Source organism: Melanerpes formicivorus, unplaced genomic scaffold (assembly GCF_026170545.1).
Source record: "Melanerpes formicivorus ecotype bairdi unplaced genomic scaffold, bMelFor1.0.p_v2 SCAF_129, whole genome shotgun sequence".
Lineage (NCBI taxonomy): Eukaryota > Metazoa > Chordata > Aves > Piciformes > Picidae > Melanerpes > Melanerpes formicivorus.
The window spans coordinates 880,176-895,390 of record NW_027142481.1 but is presented as its reverse complement, the minus strand read 5'-3'; the positions used below and the strand labels follow the sequence as shown (position 1 = coordinate 895,390).

At 57.8% G+C, this 15,215-nt stretch overlaps 1 protein-coding gene across 1 annotated transcript in view; it reads right to left on the bottom strand.

The window, feature by feature from the left end:
- The window catches only part of SCD5 (stearoyl-CoA desaturase 5), a 34,166-nt gene extending 24,606 nt beyond the window's left edge, over positions 1 to 9,560 (bottom strand). The window contains exon 1 of the mRNA XM_068168039.1: positions 9,299 to 9,560. Within this exon, the coding sequence (XP_068024140.1) occupies positions 9,299 to 9,437 (139 nt within the window). The 5' untranslated portion in view covers positions 9,438 to 9,560. The remainder of the gene's footprint in view (positions 1 to 9,298) is intronic.
- Between the last annotated feature and the right edge of the window lie 5,655 nt (positions 9,561 to 15,215).

The window sequence follows — 15,215 nt, the reverse complement described above, 5'->3', positions numbered from 1 at the left end:
TTCATATTTCCCCCCCCTGCACTGCAGGAGGAGCTCAGCTTTCATTTCTCTGCTGAGCAGGAGCCGGGCAGCGTTTGGCCAACTGGAGCACACAAGCCCAGCCCTCTGCAGCACCAGGAGGAGCCCAAGCCAACAAGGAGAGCCCTGCTATGGCTGTGGCTCCTGGGAGGAGGTCTGGCCACGCTGGCATGGAGTCATAGAATTGTTAAGAGTTGGAAGGGAGCTCCAGGCTCAGCCAGCCCCAACCCCCTGCCATGGGCAGGGACACCTCACACCACAGCAGCTTGCTCACAGCCACCTCCAGCCTGGCTGCAAACACCTCCAGCCAGGAGGCTTCCACCACCTCCCTGGGCAGCCTGGGCCAGGCTCTCACCACCCTCCTGCCCAACGACTTCTCCCTCACAGCCAATCTCCAGCTCCCCACTTCTACTTCTGCTCCAGACCCCCCACTCCTAGCCCTCCCTCACCCCCTCCAAAGTCCCTCCCCAGCTTGCTTGCAGCCCCCTGCAGCTCCTGCAAGGCCACCAGAAGGTCTCCTGGGAGCCTTCTCCTCTCCAGCCTGCACAAGCCCAACTCTCTCAGGCTGTGCTCACAGCACAGCAGCTCCAGCCCTCTGCTCCTCCTCCTGGCCCTGCTCTGGACACCTTCCAGCCCCTCCACAGCCTTCCTGGCACAGAGGCTCCAGAGCCGGACAGATGTTTGCCTCACTGCAGCCCAGCCCAGCTGACTGCAACAGGGGAAGGAGCAGCTCACAATGAAAACTGAGCATCTGCCACCACCACCCCTGCAGCCCATTGCTTCAGCTGACTTTGAAGATCCTGCTTTCCACACCTACAGCCAAATGCATCTGGAAAGCAGGTAGAACTTCCTGGTGTTGGCCAACAAAATGACTTCATGGTCTCAGTCCCCTATAAATGACAGAGTTTCTGACCTTTCCCTGCAAAATTCCAACCCAGCAGCCATGCATTTCCCTTCCCCAGTGCCCTGCTAGCAACTGACCTGAAGGATCACCCAAAGGTAGCAACAAGCACCAAGTGGGAGCCCAGGACTGCTCTCCTTCCACCCCATGGGCTGCCAGGGCTCAGAGAGCCTGTTTCCAGTCCTTCCCATCAGGACCCACATTTGCTGCTCTGCCCAAGCACTCCTCTACCTCAGCTGCAGACCTCCTGCATCCCAGCTCCTTCTCATCCACCCATGCAGGACACGAAACAAGCCTCAGAAACACCTTGTCTCATCCCAGCAACCCAGCTTCTCCCCAGGCTCCTGGGTGTCCAGCAGGGCACTGAGGACTTTCATGTCCATCCCAGGCCTGGAACTGCAGCACCTGCTGGTTAGAAGAGCACAAACTCCTTCCAGGTGCCCTCTCCCTTGCTTCTGAAATGCCACCTAAGGGCCTGGGCAGAAGCCTCTGCACAGATCCAGCTGTGTGACCATGTTAGGAGACACCCTCTGAACTACTCCAGATGCAGAGGGGGGGAGCAGCCAGACACTGCAACCCTTTCCCACTGACCCAGGATGATCCTATGGGCACAGGAATCACTACAGAGAGGCTGGGGTGGGGAAGATGTGAAACACTCCAAACCACAAAGGTCAGCCAAAGAACAGAGCTCAAAGAGCAAGACAGAGATCATTCCAGACCAGGTTATCTTACTCTGAGCTGCTCAGAACATCACTTTGGAAAGCCAGTGGCCAAAAATGGGCTGAGAAGGATCCTCCTTTCAGTGTGCCTCCAGCAATGCCCATCCTCCTGGTGCTGAGGTGCCTGCAGAAGAAGGATGGCCATGCAGGATTCCTGAGCAGCACCTGGCAAACAGCCCTCCCTCCCTCTTGCACAGCAGCCCTGCTTTGCACAGCCATTGGTCACATTCCAGCTCTCCAGTGGGGCAGCACATTTCACTGTGAGCCTGCATGGCAAAGAATAGAACCTGACTGCAAGAGATGGCCTGGCTTCAATCCTGGCACCAGTGTTGATTAGAAGTGCCACTGGAACTGCAGGCAGGGAAGGGGCAGTGGCAGCGATGGGGATGCATGCTAAATCCTGCTGGGTGAGCCAGCTTTCCCCTGCTCTGCCCTGCCCTGCCAGGGGAGACAGCAACACTTCTGCCTCCCTGACAGCACCTGCAGCCACCCCAGACAGGCAGGCCTGCACAGCTCACACTGCCCTGCCTGCTGGCATCTCCTGGAGACTCACAGAGCTGGCAGGGTTGGAAGGGAGCTCAAGGCTCAGCCAGCTCCAACCCCCTGCCATGGGCAGGGACACCTCACACCACAGCAGCTTGCTCACAGCCACCTCCAGCCTGGCTGCAAACACCTCCAGCCAGGAGGCTTCCACCACCTCCCTGGGCAGCCTGGCCCAGGCTCTCACCACCCTCCTGCCCAACAACTTCTTCCTCACAGCCAAGCTCCAGCTCCCCACTTCTACTTTTGCTCCATGCCCCCCAATCCTAGCCCTCCCTCACCCCCTCCAATGTCCCTCCCCAGCTTGCTTGCAGCCCCCTGCAGATCCTGGGAGGCCACCAGAAGGTCTCCTGGGAGCCTTCTCCTCTCCAGCCTGCACAACCCCAACTCTCTCAGGCTGTGCTCAGAGCAGAGCAGCTCCAGCCCTCTGCCATCAGTGCCACAAGCACTCAGCAGGACCCAGAGGGTGCTCTGGCCTAGAGGGCAAGCAGGAGGCATTTCAGTCAGACACAACATTTCCACTCCTCTTTGTCTGCAGAGGCCTCAGAGGTACCAAATGGAACTTCCTTGGAGCTAGGTGGTCTTATTTACAGCCATCCACCATGGAAGCACAGAGTGGTTCGGGCTGGAAAAGCTCTCTGGACCATGGAGTCCAACCTTCAACCTCAGCCCACCGCGGCCACTACGCCATGCCCTGAAGCGCCACGTCCACACCTTCCCTGACCACTTCCTGTCCAGGAATCCTGCAGGACTGAAGGCAGCTCCCAACCCACAAGCCAGCAGATGGCACTGAAGAATATGCAAGACCTGGAAGCGCTGAGGGCTGACAAAACTCAACACCTGCAGTGCCCAGCAGCAACACGTGCCCCGGGAGCTGGGCAGCTGCCCCCCAGCCACAGCGACCCAAGCTGCTGGCACCACAGCTGCTCTGACCCTGCCTCAGGGAAGGGACACAGGCAGCAAGATTTGGGTGCAGAGCCCTGCCTGGGAGCAGCCTGTGCTCTGCAGGCTCTGCACCACAGCATCCTCTAATGAAATGGGGAAAGGCTGAGGGAGCTGGGGGCTCTTAACTCAGAGAATTATTAAGGTTGGAAAAGACCTCAGAGATCATCAAGTCCAAGCTGTCACCCAACACCTCCTGACTAACTAAACCAAGGCTCCAAGGGCCACATTCAATCCCCCCTTGAACACCTCCAATGATGGGGACTCCACCACCTCGCTGGGCAGCACATTCCAAAGCCTAACAACTCTCTCTGTGAAGAACTTTCTCCTAACCTCCAGCCTCAACCTCCCCTGGCACAGCTTGAGACTGTGTCTTCTTCTTCTGATGCTGATTGCCTGGGAGAAGAGCCCAGCCCCCAGCTGGCTACAACCTCCCTGCAGGGAGTTGGAGAGAGCAAGAAGGTCTCCCCTGAGCCTCCTCTTCTGCAGGCTAAGCAACCCCAGCTCCCTCAGCCTCTCCTCACAGGGCTGTGCCCCAGACCCCTCCCCAGCCTTGTGCCCCAGACCCCTCCCCAGCTTTGTTGCCCTTCTCTGGACACCTTCCACCAGCTCAACCTCTTTCCTAACCTCAGGAGCCCAGAACTGGACACAGGACTCAAGCTGTGGCCTCAGCAGTGCTGAGCACAGGGCACAAGGACTTCCCTGCTCCTGCTGGCCACACTCTTCCTGACCCAGGCCAGGATGCCCTTGGCCTTCTTGGCCACCTGGGCACATTGCAGGCTCATGTTCAGCCTACCCTCAACCAGCACCCCCAGGTCCCTCTCTGCCTGGCTGCTCTCAGCCACTCTGCCCCCAGCCTGTGGCACTGCCTGGGGTTGCTGTGGCCAAAGTGCAGCCCCTGGCACTTGGATGTGTTCAATCTCCTGCCCTTGGCCTCTGCCCATCTGCCCAGCCTGGCAAGGTCCCTCTGCAGAGCTCTTCTACCCTCCAACAGCTCAACTCCTGCCCCCAGCTTGCTGTCAGCTGCACATTCACTGCTGATGGACTCCATCCCCTCCTCCAGATCATCAGTGAAGATGTTAAAGAGCACAGGGCCCAGCACTGATCCCTGGGGCACACCACTGGTGCCTGGCTGCCAGCTGGCTGTGGCACCATTCACCACCACTCTCTGGGCTCAGCCTCCAGCCAGTTCCCAACCCAGCTCAGAGCTGCTGTCCCAGCTAGGGGCTGACAGCTTGGCCAGGAGCTTGCAGCTTGGCCAGGAGCTTGCTGGGGGGGATGGTGGCAAACCAAACCTCCTTGTTGTGGTTCAGCAACTGACAGCAACTCTCTGCTCTTCCTCTTGTGCCCTGTACAGGGGGGAGGGAAGGCAGCAGGGCTGGGGAAGCTGTTGGTAGCCCCCTGGTGTGTCAATACCTGTAAATGTTGTCTATTTTAGACACATCCATTGCATGCCCTGGTTTAGATTGCAGCACTGCTTGTAAACACAGCTTCATCTGCTTTCCAGCTGAGCTGGTCTGGCAATTCTATGCTGGGAAGGGGGAGGGGGGGAAATTTCAACCCACCACACATCCTCCTCCCTGATCCCAGGCCTTGGCAGAGTGAGCTGGCTGCCAGGCAGCGCTGGGCAATGCACCCAGATGATACAGGGTGCCTGGGTGGCCCTGCCTGTGCCAGCACTGGTCATGCTCAGCAGCCTGAGAGAAAAGCTTTTGAAGAAGATAAACAGCTCAATGCACCTTGTTTTCCCCCCCCCCAAGAGGCACTTGCACACCTTGTGATGAATGGAGTCCCCCAAGAAGCTATCATGAGCCCAACAAAGCTGCTAGCAGCAGAAGCACTGGGCCCTGCAGGGACACATGCTGGGAATGTGGGATGGGATGGGATGGGATGGGATGGGATGGGATGGGATGGGATGGGATGGGATGGGATGGGATGGGATGGGATGGGATAGAATAGAATAGAATAGAATAGAATAGAATAGAATAGAATAGAATAGAATAGAATAGAATAGAATAGAATAGAATAGAATTAACCAGGTTGGAAAAGTCTGGAGAAGGATTAGGGAGATGCAAGGAGGAGAGGATAGGAACAGGATAGGGATAGGATAGGATAGGATAGGATAGGATAGGATAGAACAGAATTAACCAAGTTGGAAGAGACCTTTGAGACCATCCAGTCCAACCTCTCCCCCAGCACCATCTAATCAACTAAACCATGGCACCAAGCACCCCATCCAGGCTCTTCCTAAACACCTCCAGGGATGGGGACTCCACCACCTCCCTGGGTAGCACATTCCAGTGGCCAATCTCTCTTGCTGGGAAGAACTTCTTCCTACCATCCAGCCTAAACCTCCCCTGGCACAGCTTGAGACTGTGTCCTCTTGTTCTCCATGCAGGGATTTCAGAGCTTTTTGCTTTGCTACCCTCACAGACAACCTCACCAGGCCTGCAGCAGGCCAGAGCTGGTTGGAAGAAAGAAGTTCCTGGCTAAGAAGTATCATCTGATGGCTGTGATGAACTTGGGAGGTGAGGCACACCCTCAGAGTTTCCAGCCAAGTGGCCTGTGGAAGGAGGTGCAACATGTCTGGCCTGAGAGAGGCCACAGCCATAGCCCCAGCTGGCCAAAGGACACCTTTGCAAGAGCTCATTCCTGGGGAATCACAGAATCACAGCACTGGCAGGGCTGGAAGGGATCACAAGGCTCAGCCAGCCCCAACCCCCTGCCATGGGCAGGGACACCTCACACCACAGCAGCTTGCTCACAGCCACCTCCAGCCTGGCTGCAAACACTTCCAGCCAGGAGGCTTCCACCACCTCCCTGGGCAGCCTGGGCCAGGCTCTCACCACCCTCCTGCCCAACAACTTCTTCCTCACAGCCAAGCTCCAGCTCCCCACTTCTACTTCTGCTCCAGCCCCCCCACTCCTAGCCCTCCCTCACCCCCTCCAAAGTCCCTCCCCAGCTTGCTTGCAGCCCCCTGCAGCTCCTGCAAGGCCACCAGAAGGGCTCCTGGGAGCCTTCTCCTCTCCAGCCTGCACAACCCCAACTCTCTCAGGCTGTGCTCACAGCACAGCAGCTCCAGCCCTCTGCTCCTCCTCCTGGCCCTGCTCTGGACACCTTCCAGCCCCTCCACAGCCTTCCTGGCACAGAGGCTCCAGAACTGGACACAGTGCTCCAGGTGGGGCCTCACCAGAGCAGAGCAGAGGGACAGAATCACCTTCCCACCCCTGGCCTAGCCACAGGAGCCATCACACTGCTCTGGGTTCCTGGCCTCACCAACAGCCTGGTGCTGCCACCCTGCTTCGGTTCCCCACCTCAGGCTGCAGGGAACAGTGATCCCTGCCTCTGCCTCAAACCTCTACAGGGAGTGCTAAGCACATGGAGCCCAAATCAAGGGGAGATTGGACGTGGCACTTGGTGCCATGGTCTAGCCATGAGGTCTGTGGTGACAGGTTGGACTCGACCATCCTCGAGGTCTCTTCCAACCTTAGTGACACTGTGATACTGTGAAATCCCTGCAAGAGCAGGTGGGCAAAGGGAGAGCTGAAGGGGAAGGTCCATGTGGCAGCTCCTTGGGGCCTGGGCTGCTCCAGCATCCGGGCTTTGCAGGACGGATGCTGAACCCTGTCAAACCTGCTGGGTGCACCCAGCAAGCCTACTGGTGGAGCCTCAGCTCCATCCATGACTCATGGCACCCTCCCTCAACAATTCCCATCACCTTCCAAGGCTAGGAACCCCAAGTGCAGGCATGCCCCAAAGCAGTTGTCAGCTAGGGAACAGCACAGTCAGCCAGCCAAGCACCAAGAGGAAGGAGGGAGCCTGTGGCTTGAGCTGCCTGGCTCTAGATCAGGAGGGAAAGGGGAGGGCACCAGGGTTTTCTCCACACAAAAAGGTCATGTTGGGGAAGAGCAGGGTGAGAGGGCTCCCAGTGAGCACAGGCAGGCTGAGTGGAGGGTGTTTGAAAGGCATCTGCCAGGACACAGCTCCAGAGCTGCCGGATGCCTTGTGTGGATCATCTGCTGCCTCTCAGGTCGAGGCAGCTCCCAGCTGATGGAAAATTTTGAAATGAGCACTTTTATTGTTTTGTTCAGCTTGGACTGAAACCAAATTCCACAGAGGCTGGCCCTGGGATGGCCCTGAAAGCCTGTTTTAACCAGTTTCTCTCCACATGCTGGGAAAGAGGCCTCGGCTCCCACAGCTCCGGGTGAGGCGCCCTGCCCCGCTCAGAACGTGTGCCCATCCCCTCCCACACTAACACCTCAGTGCCCACCTTACAGCTCTTCCACTCACTGCTGGGCCTCCAGGTGCCAGGGCAGGAGGCAATGGGCACAGGTGGGCACAGGTAATCCCCAGTGCACAACCAGCCAGTCTGTGCTTGGCAGCGCTGCCCCATTGTCTACTGTGTCCAGCCAGAGCAGCGCCCACACATGCCCGCCGGAAAGGAGCCCTCTGAGCAGGCAGCTGGGCTCCAGCAGCCCCTTCCTAGGGGGGCAGAGCAAAAGCAGAGGTATTTCAAGCTGTCAGAAGAGGTAAAAAGCAAGCCCACCTTCCTTCCTGCACCCTGCAGGACCCAAAAGGGTTGCGGGCAGACCTCATTGCTCTGCGCTCCGGGCACGCAGCTCCTGCAGCCTGTCCTGCTCTCCCCAGCCAGCAAGGCAGGGCCAAGGTAAACAATGAAATCAGCCTGACCACCACCAGGAATAGGGAGGGAAGAGGAGCAGCAATCACAGAAGGCAACTAAGCAAAACACAGCCACCCCCTAAACCTTCTTCTGGTTGCAAAGTGAGCCACGTAATGGTTTGTGCAAAACCAGCGGCCAGGCAAGTGCCGGGTGCCCCACGAGGGACCCAGAAACAGCTTCCCAGTTAAGAACTTGCCACAGGGGCAGTAATTGACAGAAAGGTTCATTTCCCAGCTGCAAACAGGGGCTATTAGCTAAGGCTTTAAGACAGAACATCAAAAGCTGAACCACTGAAAAACAGATGCAGGGCTTCTGCCCGCAGCAGAAACAACCCTGACTGCTACAGCACTTGGCCTGGGCTTCTTGAGGGTCACCTCAGCACAGCTGGTGGCAGCCTCAGCTCCCCATCTGTGAGTTCCCTGCAGCAAAGACCCTTCTTCCCTCCATTTGGATCAGTCCCTGGCCAGTACATTCTCCCTCCACTCAAAGAGCACCCCCAGAGCAGCTCTTTTACCCGGGCAATAGCACCAGCTCTAAGCAGGATTCATCCTCTCTCTTGTCCCCCCTCCCCCCATTTCCATGACTTCCAGACACAGTTCTCCTGGTGAAGGATGATTCTGACATCCCCACCAGCTCTTAGCCTCACAAACCCTGAAGAAGCCTTGCAGGGTGCTGAAGAAGCCTTGCAGGGTGCCGAAGAAGCCTTGCAGGGTGCTGAAGAAGCCTTGCAGGGTGCTGAAGAAGCCCTGCAGGGTGCCAAAGAAGCCTTGCAGGGTGCCAAAGAAGCCTTGCAAGGTGCTGCAGTGCTTCCGTGGAGCTCTTCCCCCTCAGCCCTGCTCTTTTGTGGAGGAATGACGATCTCAAGCTGTAGGATGGAAGCCAACCCCCTGCATTTCATACTCCCCTTCCCACCCCGAGTCCTGGGGGGCTTTTCAGGGCCAGCATGAAGGCGGCAGACGCAGCAGGGTCACCTCGCACCAGAAAGCATAGCTGGGATTATTTTCCTCCTCGCTCAGCGTCTCGCAGCTCTTCCTGGGCTTGCAAATCTCGCCTGGGAAGAGCTGTAGCAGCTTCCCCGAGAGACAAAGGAGGACACGCTGCTCCCCGCTCCCCGGCCGGAGCACCGACGTGGCTCTTCCCAAAGTAACGAGAGGAAGCAGCCAAGGGCAGTCTCCCTCCAGCAGACTTTTAAAGACGGAGGAGCAGCCGCTCGGCTCTTGTTTAACTCAAAGGAAAACGTAAGGAAAAAAACCCCAAACAAACAAAAACCAGCCAACCCCACGGATCAACGGAGCCCCCGGGAAGCTGCCTCCCGTTTCTACAGCAACCGCGGGGCCGGCGCGGCGCTGGCAATGGCATCCCGGGAGGGAAAGGGGCACAAAGAAGCAGGGGGGGTGCCCGCACACGGGCGAGCAGCGCCTCGCCCCCCACCCCCGCCCAGGACCCCCCCCATCCCCTCGGCCCCCTCCCCACCTGTGGCGCGCCCCCCGCACTCACCCCAGAGCAGGGTGAGGAGCTGCGCCCGCGGCAGCAGGCTGAGCGCGTAGACGGCGCCCAGGTGCAGCAGCCCCATCAGCACCACGTTGCGCCAGACGATGGCCTGCCCGCCGCCCGCCGCCCGCCGGGGCACGGCCATCTCGCCGGCGGGGCGCTAGCGGCGGTCCCCGCGCAGTGCGGCCGGAGAGCGGCGGCGACTAAGGGAGGCAGGGCCGCGCCGCCGCATCTGTTTCTGCCGCTGCCGCCGCCGCCGCCGCCTCCATGGAGCTCCCGCGCCGCCGGCTGCGCCCCGCAGCGCGGCGGGGGCCGGGCGGGGAGGCGGCAGAAGCCCTGCATAGCGACAGCCAATAGCGGCCCCGCACCGCCGCGCTCCGCCCCGCGCCCCGCGCCCCGCTCTCGGCGCGGGGCCGCCGCTCGGGGAGCGCCGCCGCCGGCTGCCGAGTCCCTGCCCTGCCCTACCCTGCCCTGCTGCAGGGACGCTGCTGGCCGGCGGCTGCCCAGCCTGCGCTCCCGCTGGCCGAGAGGGTCGAGGCTTCCGTCCTCGCCGCCTGCCACCACTCGGGGGGCAGCTTTCAGGGGAGGCCCCGGCGCCGGCGACCTGCCCCAGGGCTGAGGCGGTCGACGGCCCCCGGGGGAGGGTTTCGTAGAATCATTGAATTGTTAGGGTGGGAAAGCACCTCAAGAATCATAGTTTCATAGTTTCATAGTTTCATTCAGGGTTGGAAGGGACCACAAGGATCATCTACTTCCAACCCTCCTGCCATGGGCAGGGATACCCCACACTAGATCAGCTGCCCAGAGCCTCATCCAGCCTGGGCTTAAACACCTCCAGGGATGGGGCCTCGATCACCTCCCTGGACAACCCATCCCAGGGTTTCACTACTCTCATGGTGAAGAACCTCCTCCTCACATCCAGCCTGAATCTCCCCACCTCCAGCTTCATTCCATTCCCCCTACTCCTATCACTACCTGAGATCCTGAGCAGTCCCTCCCCAGCCTTCCTGTAGCCCCTTTCAGATCCTGGAAGGCCACAATGAGGTCACCTGGGAGCCTTCTCTTCTCCAGACTGAACAGCCCCAACTCCTTCAGCCTGTCCTCATAGGAGAGGTGCTCCAGCCCTCTGATCATCCTCCTGGCCCTTCTCTGGACACCTTCCAGCACCTCCACATCCCTCTTGCAATAGGGGCTCCAGAGCTGGACACAGTACTCCATCATCGTCTAGTTCCAAACCCCCTGCCATGGGCAGGGACACCTTGCAGGGGTTCGGGAGGCCGTCCTGCGAAGACAGGATGCAGGAATTGGGGCTGTTCAGCCTGGACGGGAGAAGAGACCTTAGAGCTGCCTTTCATTATCTGAAGGGGACAGGTGGTGCCCCCCAGGACACCACAGCCTCCTGCCAAGCTGCTGTGGGACCCTGTGTCGCTTAAGCTGTGCTTGGCTGGGACAATTCTCAAGCTGAGGCTGCAAAGGGATAAACAGGCTTTGTTTGCAATGTCTTAGGCAGACTTTTGCTGTTTCCTGTTAATGACAAAGGTTTAATGAACAGCAAAAACTGAGCTCTGACTTTGCACCGCTCCAGAGTTTGTCCTTCCTCAGTTGTTTGCTCTCCCCCAGTACTCAGCACTGGGGAGGCCACACCTTGAGCACCAGGTTCAGCGTGGGGCCCTCACTCACAGAAGGGCATTGAGGGGCTGGAGCAGATCCAGAGAAGGGCAACAAAGCTGGGGAAGGGTCTGGAGAACAGGGCTGGGGAGGAGCAGATGAGGGAGCTGGGGTTGGTTAGTTTGGGGGAGGCTGAGGGGAGAACTCCTTGCTCTCTACAACTCCCTGAAAGGAGGTTGGAACCAGGGCAGGGTTGGTCTCTTCTCCCCAGTAAAAAGTGAAAGGACAAGAGCAAATAGCCTCAAGTTGCCCCAGGGGAGGTTTAGGTTGGACATCAGAAGAAACTTCTTCCCTGCAAGGGTTCTGCAAGCCTGGCCCAGGCTGCCCAGGGAGGTGGTCGAATGCCCATCCCTGGAGGTGTTTCCAGGAGGCAGAGCTGTGGTGCTGAGGCCATGGCTTAGCCCCAGCCTGGGCAGAGGCAGAGAATGGTTGAAGTGGATGAGCTTAAAGGACTTTTCCATCTGAAACCCTTCTGTGATTCTGTGCCCTGGAAGCATTTTCCCTTTGGGCCTTCAGCAGGGCAGCATTGGCCTCCACTCCTGATGGGCAGTTGCTAGGGACAAGGAGCTGGGCCTGGGGGAGAGTGGTTTTAGGATGGGTGATAACAGGTACAAACCTCTGGTACACAGCACATGAGTCTGCTGTGCTAATGAATTACTAAGTAACCCCCCTGAGGCAAGTGAGTCAGCAGAGAGCATGTAATGAAACCCAAGATTGGCTTGGATAGATGTTAAGCATCCCTCTAGAATTCTCCATGTGGAAGGAAGGAAGGTGACAAAGGTGCTGGAAGGTAGCAAGTGCTTCACAGAAGGACACAGTGAGGATCCTTCTAGTTCCCCTGCTGCCTGCTCCCTCCACATTTCAGCACAGAGCTCTTTGAAAGCAGGAGTGGCCTTTATTTTCTTCTCCTGCTTCTATCTTGCCATGAAAAATGGAGCAATGACCCCAAAGCATTGTTCAGATGAAGGCTTTAAGTGGTAAAGAAAGAAATGAAGCCTGCTCTGCTCTTGTGAGACCCCCCCACCTGGAGCACTGTGTCCAGTTCTGGTGCCCTCCCCCCCTAAGAGGGACATGGAACTGTTGGAGAGGCTCCAGAGGAGGCCACAAAGATGATCAGAGGGCTGCAGAACCTCCCCTGTGGGGCCAGGCTGGGAGAGTTGGGGCTGTTCAGCCTGGAGGAGAGAAGGCTCCAAGGAGACCTTAGAGCAGCTTCCAGTACCTGAAGGGGCTCCAGGAGAGCTGGGGATGGACTCTGGACAAGGGCTGGGAGTGCCAGGCTGAGGAACAATGGCTTTGAGCTGGGAGAGGAGAGACTGAGAGTGGAGAGGAGGAAGAAATGGTTGAGAGTGAGGCTGGGGAGGCTCTGGCACAGGCTGTCCAGGAAGGTCCCTTCCAACCCAAACCCTTCTATGAATAAAACATCAGAGGAACAAGACCTGTGCTCAGTGTTGATGTTTGAAGAGTTCCTCATGTACCTGGCAAAGAAGCTGAGCAACAAGCTCCCAAGAAGCCTCCCTTGTGCTGTCCAGGCAGGCACAGACCTACAGGTGAGGTCAGCTGTAAACCCTCTCCTGGTTAAACTCTCTTCTGGCTAACCTACAGCTGTGAAGCTTGTAGGAATTGTCTCTGGTCTCTTGTGGGTGAGAGGTGCACTGACTGCCTCCATAGCTCCTCCCTGGCCTTTGCTGCTGTTACCTGCCTGACCCATAGGGCTTAGAGGAGGGGGAAATGTGAGGCACCAGCTCAGCCTGCAGTGAGTCAAGGCTGGGAGATGATCCTGAAGGTGCCCACTGAAGACTGGATGTGTTGAAGCCGTTCTGGTGTCAGTGCCTCATTTATCAGCCTCCCTCAGTGTGCTCTGGCAGTGGCCTTGGCTCTTCCTGAAGGCTGAGTGACTCTGCTCAGTGCTGCTCAGCACCCCTGGCCAGGGAGGCAGAATCAGTCAGGGCAGCCCTCTGCCCACACAAGCTTTTAGCTCTCAGCCCTGCCTGGCTCCAGCTGTGCTGCCCTGGCTTTGCAGTGGGGGCTTAACAAAGCTCACAACAGCAAACCCTTCTGGGTTTGGAGCCACACAGGACTCTGGATGTGGTGAGGGGAGACAAGGGAGGGAAATAGCTGACCCAGAGCCTCCTTCTTTACCCCTTTCAGGCATAACAGAGCCTCCAGCCCTGCTGGGTTTGTGCTGCTGGAGAAAAGGACCAACGTGGTGATGAGGGCGAGGATGAAGCTGAGAGGAGGCTGCAGGGCTCTGGGGAGTGGTGCCATGGCTCTGCATGCTGCCTCTGCCAGGCATGCCCCCTCCCCTCCATGGCTTTGGGGGCTCTGGCAGCAAGACCCTCCCTCCTTTCTCTCACTAGCCCAGTCAGGCTAACATCTGCTGGCTTCTGGGCAGAGGAAACACAGCTACTGAACAGGCTGCCCAGAGAGGTTGTGGAGCCTCCTTCTCTGGAGCCTGTCAAGCCCCATCTGGATGTGTTCCTGTGTGACCTGTGCTGGATTCTATGGTCCTGCTTTGGCAGGGGAGGGTTGGACTGGATCATCTCCAGTGGTCCCTTCCAACCCTTAACAGCCTGTGAGCAGCAGCCCCTCCAAAGGCACAGCCCAGGACAAGGATGCTACACCCCACACAGGCTGGCAGCGCTGCAGAGACTGAAACCCCATCTCCAGCAGCCCTGTCTAGTGCTGACCTGGGGCTTCTGCCATCAAAACAGGTTGGACTTGATGATCTTTGAGGTCTTTTCCAACCTTATTGACTCTATGAAAACCAAGGCACAGAGCTCCAGAGGCAGGAAAAGCTTTTCACTGGACATCCCTCTCCAGTGCTCAGCCCCCAGTCAGCTCTGCGGCGCTGGCCCTGCTGCATCCCAACTCCCCTCCTCAGCAGCAGAGCTGCAGTAATGCTGCCCTTCCCCACAGACCCTCCTGCTGGAGCTCCTGCCTGGATGGTGACTCCTGAGGCAGAAAGATACCTCCTGCTGGCAGCTGCCCTTCTTGGGCAGCACCCCTGCTGCACACCACAGCCCTGAGTTCCCTTCCATCCTTTTTCCTTCTAAATCTGCAGCCTGGAGGGGGCCACCAAGAGGAGCAGCTTGGCAGTGATGCCAGGGTGTCAGCCTCCTCCCACTCCTGGAGATCAAAACTAGGTTATTTTGGGCCAGACTCTTTTTCTGGTATAAACTGGCAGAGCCTCTTTGCCCTCTGTGAATGGAGAGGGCCATTTGCATTTGTACCATCACCTGGGGGGGCTAATTGCTTGGCACTCCTTGAAGACCTGACCAGATGGCAGCAGAGCTGATGGACTGTTCTTCTTCATCTCAGCTGCTCTCAGGAGAGGCACAGATTTTTGCCCCCACTGCTGTGAAGTGCTTGGGCAGGGCAGTGCTCCAGGCCTGAGCTCTTGGGGACAGCTGAGGGCAAGGATACCTTTGCTTCCAGTGAGGAGAGCTGGTGCAGAGTCCAGGCTGGTGCTGCAACATCACAGCACCCCAAGATGCCATCACCTCAAACCCCTCAGTGTTTCTCTCTGAGCTGGTGGTCCCACTTTTGACCACTTCAGTGTCCCAACCCAGCTTACCTGTGGCCAGCTAAGGTCACATTTCTTCTCATGCTAACACTGCTCTTCAGTTCCACTCAACCTGCTTCCCTCCTTGCTCTCCCCTGGGTGAACAAGTGTGTTTAAGTCTCCTCCTGTTCAACAAACTCTTCAGTCCCCAACATCTGCATGCCTTGCTGGGTCCCTCCTCACCTGGCATCCTCTTTTAGATGGATGGAAGTCTCACAAAGGCTTCTGCAACGCCTGGAAAGCTTCCTTGGTTTTACAAAGCCACTGCTCCTAGCTCATCCTTTCCAGTCCTGCTGGCTCCTCTTATTCATAGAATAGAGATCATAGAATTGTTAGGTTTGGAAGTGACCTCAAGGATCATCTAGTTCCAATCCCACTACCCTGGGCAGGGACACCAGCTTAGGAACTGGAAAGGACCTCAAGGATCATCTAGTTCCAGCCACCTGCCATGGCAGGGACACCAGCTGATGAGCTGGAAAGGACCTCAAGGATCATCTAGTTCCAGCCACCTGCCATGGGCAGGGACACCAGCTTATGAACTGGAAAGGACTTTAGAGATCATCTAGTTCCAGCCACCTGCCATGGCAGGGACACCAGCTTATGAGCTGGAAAGGACCTCAAGGATCATCTAGTTCCAACCACCTGCCATGGGCAGGGACACCAGCTGGTGAGCTGGAAAGGACCTCAAGGATC